The sequence below is a fragment of the Polistes fuscatus genome, unplaced genomic scaffold, assembly GCF_010416935.1.
Source record: "Polistes fuscatus isolate 324 unplaced genomic scaffold, CU_Pfus_HIC Scaffold2, whole genome shotgun sequence".
NCBI lineage: Eukaryota > Metazoa > Arthropoda > Insecta > Hymenoptera > Vespidae > Polistes > Polistes fuscatus.
Window position 1 is genome coordinate 5,928,171 of NW_025113096.1, and position 7,019 is coordinate 5,935,189.

At 26.3% G+C, this 7,019-nt stretch overlaps 1 protein-coding gene across 1 annotated transcript; it reads right to left on the reverse strand.

The window, feature by feature from the left end:
- Positions 1-482: 482 nt before the first annotated feature.
- On the reverse strand, positions 483-5,190 carry LOC122516803 (probable Dol-P-Man:Man(7)GlcNAc(2)-PP-Dol alpha-1,6-mannosyltransferase). The gene is made up of 9 exons (XM_043634945.1): positions 5,125-5,190; positions 4,849-5,045; positions 4,291-4,423; positions 4,015-4,188; positions 3,778-3,931; positions 3,284-3,428; positions 2,959-3,185; positions 2,638-2,886; positions 483-2,551 (listed from the first exon to the last, which is right to left on the reverse strand). Exons 2-9 carry the CDS (start codon positions 4,972-4,974, stop codon positions 796-798), a joined length of 2,964 nt encoding a protein of 987 aa, XP_043490880.1. The 5' UTR covers positions 4,975-5,045; positions 5,125-5,190; the 3' UTR covers positions 483-795.
- Positions 5,191-7,019: the final 1,829 nt, after the last annotated feature.

The window sequence follows — 7,019 nt, forward strand, 5'->3', positions numbered from 1 at the left end:
GCTAGTATTAAATATTAACATATAAATAAGTTACCTGAATATTTGTTAAAGTTATATGTTTGAATGTTACGTAGCTAATAAAAAGACGAATTACATTATTAAACTTTTTACTGCTGAAAAACATTAATACACAATATATATTACATGGATATAGTTATTTTCTTAAATTTAATATCGTATGATCTTCGGAAGAAATTTGTAAGGCACATGGTTGTTCTGCGAATACCAATATGGATATAATTGTATATTAATATCAATTAGTAAGAGCAGAGGATAGTATTAGAATATATAATTATATTATTTGTTTTTTATACATTACATTAAGTTATATAAAAAGTATAGAACAGATAAAAGATTTCTAGAAATTTTAAAAATAGCGTTTAAATGCAAGTAGTAAAAAATTATAAGATTTCATTTGTTGCAATGTAAATTTAATAGTATCAGAGTTTGATAGAGTAATTGGATAAAATGTTTGTACCATAAACAGTCTGACATAATAGTTTTATTGTACAGCTCGTTTTTCTAACAAAGTGTATGCAAATTGAAGCAGATTTTAATGTATCCGTAATGATTCTTTTTAATAGAAATTTTGGCATTTATTAATACATTAGGATATGTCGTAATTTATCGTTTATGGATTTAAGGGGTAAACGATGAATGATCGTCCATATTGGTAAAGCAGAAATATCAACTAAAACATACAAGTTTTTTCATATCACAGGAAACATATTTACATTATTCTTAAGATATTTCTTGTTTTAAAGAAGATGATTTGTGACATAAGGTTCAACTTCTTCAACTACTTTTTTCATTATTTGTTTTACTTGTATCTTCTTTAGAGATTTGTTCTTGATTAATGTCGATAGCTATATTGACAGACTTTGGAGGAAGTACACTAGACTCTCTGTCGATGTTTACAGCATGATCATTTTTGTTAGAAATTTTATTTAAATTTAAGTTTATCCTAGAGTTGCTTATTGTTGAAATATCTATTGCTGCATCTTGATGTGCTCTTAATTTTATTCTTTCATCTTTGGGCTGCTTTTTATCTTTTTCTGTGATTTGGTTAAGACTTACTTTTTTTATAGCATTTATGTCTGGTTGCGGGGTTGTTTTTGGTATATTAGTTTGGGTATAAATTGATTTTTTATTTTCTAAACTTAAAGTAGCGGGGGTCGCTTTAGTTTTCTTTCTATGTTGAATCAAATTTTTCAAAGCTTCGCTAAAGTCCATTAACGTTTCTGATATTGGCCTATCCATATATTTACCAGCTATTTCGTCAAATTTATCATCCTCTTCAGAAATTAACTCATTTTTAAGATGTTTAAATTGATCTATTATTTCTTTTAAACTTTCTTTAGCGTCTTTAACGATTTTCATGTTGTGATTATGTGTAGGATAAATATTTAATGGTTCTGTATCTTTGTTTTCTATCGTTTCATCTATTTCGTTAGAATATTTATTATTATTTAAATGAGTCCATTGCTGAGGAGAATTGGAATCTTCATACGTAAAATCTTTTTCAAATTCTTTAAATTGATCTATAATGTTTCTAATACTCTCTTTCACATTGATTGTAACTTCTTTATTTTTCCCTTGATTTACAATTTGTTGCTTTTCCTTTATTTCTTGTTTCGTTAAAATTTTTGGTTTTATTTTTGACTCCACTTTCGTTTTTACTAATTTTTTAATCTTTATATTAAGTTTATTCGCAGAGTCTAGATTTTCTTTTTCCTTTGTTATTTCTTTCTTAACATTATTTATCAGAATTTTTTCTTGAATTCTCTTTTTTACAGTTTCTTTGATGTCACTGGTATTTTCAGAAGCACCTATGGCATCACTTTTAGATTTTAATTTAGTCGTCGTTGTTGATCCTTTCTCATAATTAACATTCTTTTCTACTATTTTTGGATAAGTAATATCAGAGTTATCTTTTATATTAATTTTGACTGCAGATATGATTTCAGATTCATTTTCTTGACTTATTATATCCGTATCTTTAGAAATATTATCTAACGAATCTGCGTATGTTTCGACAAGTTGTTTATTCTCATCTGGTAATACATCCGATGTATCTTCAGATAAGATTTCTTTTTGTTCGATAGAATCAATTTCAGTTTTAATAAAAGATTTTTCATTTGAAGATAACGGTTTTCCAATTTCTTCTAAAGATTCAACGATGTCGTCGAGTATCGGCTCCATAATTTCTAAAATATCATTCGTTACATTTGGATTTGTATCTGACATTGTAGTATCATTTTGAGATAAATTATCCGTGGAATACTTGGCAACTTTAGCTTTATTTGGATCATATTTGATATTAGCTTTCCTCTTCATAATGAATATAGTTGGTTTTGTTTTTATTTTAATTGGTGGTAAAATATTATAATTTAGTGTTATATGTGAAAAGCCATCGATCGAATCCAAAATTTCATGAGTTTTTAAATAAGGTTTTATATTAGGTGAATATTTGCTTTTGGCTTCTATTAATAAATGCGAATATTGTAACATTTCTGGGTCAGTAAAAGTTATGTCTTCTCGTTTTGAATAGCTGCAAGATTATTACTTCATTAATAATTAGGATATATTTTAAGAATATCATATATATATGTTTGATATTATTATTTCATTACTTACATCCAAGATGAATTAGTTTGGGTAAATCTTGATACTCCAGTTTGCGCTGCCAAATTATCAATATGTACATACACTGATTCTGTGGAGTTTTGTTCAAGTCTATGCAATCTAGCGATAGCTAAACCTCCTGGATAATTACAACTAGCTACGCATAAGAGAAACATAGAGAATATGGTATTTAAAACCAAATGTCCGACAACAATTAGCGACAGCATTCCGTTCCATGGCGATTTTCCTCTATTTTCCCATCTGTTAATTATAAAATTAATGTTGTTAGTAAATGGTTAATATAATTTTATTATTAATGATCAAAATACTTACATTCTGTGACATGCAGCTGCTGTTGCAACATTTAGCAAGGGGAAGACATATATTATAAATCTTAATTCCTTATGTGGTAAAAATGAAAATAGTACCACAAATATTATAGCAGGTACAGTAAACGCACGTACACGCGCGTCCCATATAATTCCCAGAGGAATTAAAACATATGAAACAGCTAAACCGCGTGGGAGTGCTGAGTAAAAGTACCAAAAAAATGGAGACGTCTATTTATATATGTCAAGGCAACATTAATTATACTTTAGTTATTAATTTAAGGTTATAAAAAAAAATAGAGTTGTTTTATAAAAAATTGTAAGGATACACCCCATTCTCCGCTTTTATTGAGAATGGTGTTAAAATAAAATACTTCTCCTTCCGGCCATAATAAACGTTTCCAAAAAATAGTGTCTATTCCAACAGTAAGTGCTAGGAATAATATACCGGCAGGTATAGCAATTTTGAGTAATCTAAAAATGAAACATTCTATTAGTCTTTGTAGTATTGATATTTTATGGAAAAAAAAAGAAAATAAGTAAGAGGATGAAATAGAAATTTTGGCAAAAACATTTTCACTTTAAGTATATAAAGTATTTATCAATTTTCAAAGTAAAACATGTCGGATAGTTCTATTTTTTATTTCTTTGGTATTATTCCTGAACAAAAGCAAGTACTTCGTAGATAATAAATTTTATACGCAAACAAAGCTTACAAATCTGTGCAGTTTTGCAGAAGATCCCTTGATGATTCTAATCACTTCTGTATGTAATGTTACAGCCATACTAGGTATCAATGGTCCGCAATATAATATGTAAATACCTTGGAACAGAAAGTTTCTGGTTGGCTATATCATATAAAAGGAATAGTCCCAAAAGTATTGAAAGTTCTGCTCTGAATATGATTATGGCTGCTGCCGACGACCAAATAAATGTTACATGATTTTGTTTTAACCATCCGTATAATGCCAGCAATACTACAAATTTACTTTATTAAAATCCAATAGTTTAATCCTTTTTTATGATATTATTTAATAACTTAAATTAATAATATAATTACCTAGAGGCATGGCCATTATATTTGGCAAAGGTCGGCTAAGATAATACATGAAATGGTATTGTGTTACCGTAATAGCCACAAACCAATTGGTGAATTTAGTACCGAAGACATTTTGTAATGCATTTCTATAGAGTTTTAATGCACCTATTACTAACAAACCCAAAGTAGCTCTTACTGCAAGAAATTAAAAAAAGATATTGTCTCTTAATTAATATATCAAAAATAAAAAAGCTCATTTGAAATCTTTAACTGATCTTTCCTGAGAAAATAACTTACCTACGTATTGTGCAAGAAATTTATTAATATTAAAATATTTAATCGCTGCCACAAAGGGATAAGCAAGACTGGATATTGCAATAGGTCCAAGAAAAGTACGTGGTACAACTCCAGGAAACTCATGATGATCGTACTGTTAAAGTAAAAGTTTTATTAATTTATAATAAAATAATTTATAAATAGAAATCAAATAAATAAGAAAAATCTCTAAGATTTAGGAAAAACAAATTATTAATATTATCAATATATTTATATATGATTATAAATTATTATTATTATATTTATATAAAGTGAAAGAGGTATGTGTATGTATATATGCATCTACATCTCGAATAACAGGTGCATAAATGCAACGATAGGTCAGCTGATTGTAAGATTATAAATACGCGCATCTCGTGCTAAATATAATACCGTAGCTTTTGCGTAATATCGATTCGTCCGTGTTCGACAACCTGTCAACTAAGATAAATAGTCTCTCATCCAAATTAACTACAAATTTTTGGATATTTGAAAAGAGTTTTTTTAATATCAAAATAATAAAAGATCAATGTTAATTACCTCGGATAAATTAAAGCCATGATACAATAAGTCGTGTGTAGCTTGCAGATTAAAACTTTCCTCGACTTTGGTAAATGGACAGTACAATAAATGTATCATTGCCACTAGAATAATTAAATGATCCATGATATCGTAGTTCTACATTTACGATTAATTCCAATGAAATTGAACGATTCCTTTCTTGTTCATGATCAAATCTGCAAAAGATATTTAATGAATTCTTATCGTAGTATGGTAAAATAGAAAAAGAAGAAAAAAAATGATAATTTATATTACGAAATTTATCTGGCACTTCGTCGTCTGCTTCGTTACTTTTAACACTTTCTATTACATCCAAGTCCGTAGGAAAATGTCAAGAATGCCAACGCATTAAATAATATTGTTCCTAGGTATAGTGATTCTTGTTTATGTTGGTATGTTACCGTCTGAGAAATTAACATTTCTCTAGATTTTTGGATACAAATAATTTAAAAGAAAATAATCGTAATATCGATAAAATATGTTTATTTTTATTTACATAATATTACATACGATTGATAGTTATTATTTAAAAGTATAGCATTTATTTTTATCTAACATTATTTTTAGATATTTTGGATAAAAATAATTCAAAAGAAAATGGTCGAAATATCGATACGAAATGTGTTTTTACCTTTATTTAAATGATACTACATACAATAGTAATTGTATAAAAGTATAACATTTACATATATATATTTTATTTTATTTTTCTTTGATCTTTTTGTTAATTGCATATTTTAAAAAAAGGAATTGTATAAGATAAAGTGTATAATTCTAGCGTAGTAGTAATATAAATTTTTGTTTGTTGTTTTTAGCGTTAATTAAATTATAGGGTTTCTTAAAAAAATTCGCATTAGAAAAAAAATTATACTTGGCATTTTCTATCGATAAGCGTGTAACGAAAGGATAACTAGATATACTCGTATAGATTTATATATATCTTGGCATTAAAAATATCACCAAAGATAATTGGAACGCAATTTAAATATATATAACACATTATGCATATGTATAATATATCATATATATATGTATATATATGTATATATACGTTGATAGGAAAGTTTTCAGCATTTAAAATCAAATACATCCAACTCTTCTTTTACACGGTTTTGAAATAACACGGTCTAAAAAACCGCTCGTTTATTTTTTATAAATTTGCGATATTTTTATTAGAATTTTCATCAAGTTTATGACGAATAATTTATTAAATGTTATTTCTAATATTTTTAATTTCAAGTTTTTTAAAATTTTTCTCCTTATATATATAATCCAATAATTATCTCATTGTCAGAATTATTGCAATTAAGTTTTCATTACTATTCATTACTGATTTTTCAAATGAAATCTAATTCTTTATCTCATTTTATACGGTTTTTTTGATAACATCGAACGTATTCTCCATTTTGTAATACGAAGAGTATTTTATCGTGTACGATTTTTTTGTTATCTGGTAGATACATTCTTCATTAAAAAGTTGGGTATATTTATAAACGATATACGATAAACAATTTAATCATAGAAATAAAAAAAAATAAATGATAAATCGATCGAAGAGTAAAGTGGCACGGTCGATGATAGTAAACGATATAAAAATTACATAAATACGTAACATACGCGTCTTTATTATCTAGTACACGTCATTATAATCACATTTACGATAAATTCCAACAAAATTTGATGATTTCTTTCATGATTATGATCTTATTTGTAAAAGATAAATTAGTAGAGTTTTTTCGTTCAAAAATTTCTCTTTCTGTGTTAAAACGTTTTCCAACCGAATTTATAACCTCCGTTAAACATTTTCAAGAGATTCATATATAAATAACTTTCTCTGATTCTTTTTCTTTTTTGAAGAGAAACGATCTTAAGTTCTATATTTTTTTTTCAAATACAATCATTTTTTTTTCTATGCAAGAAATAACTAATTGAATAATAATTGAAGTAATCATTCATCTCTGTTTTATTATTATTATTATTATTATTATTATTATTATTATTATTATTATTATTATTTTTATTATTATTATAATTATTATAATTGATCATTCAGATAATATTATGTTAGAAAAAATTAAAAAGAGAGTAGAAATAGTATACATAAATGTATCGCAAGCATAGAACGGATTATCTAGGAATGATTTGATGTA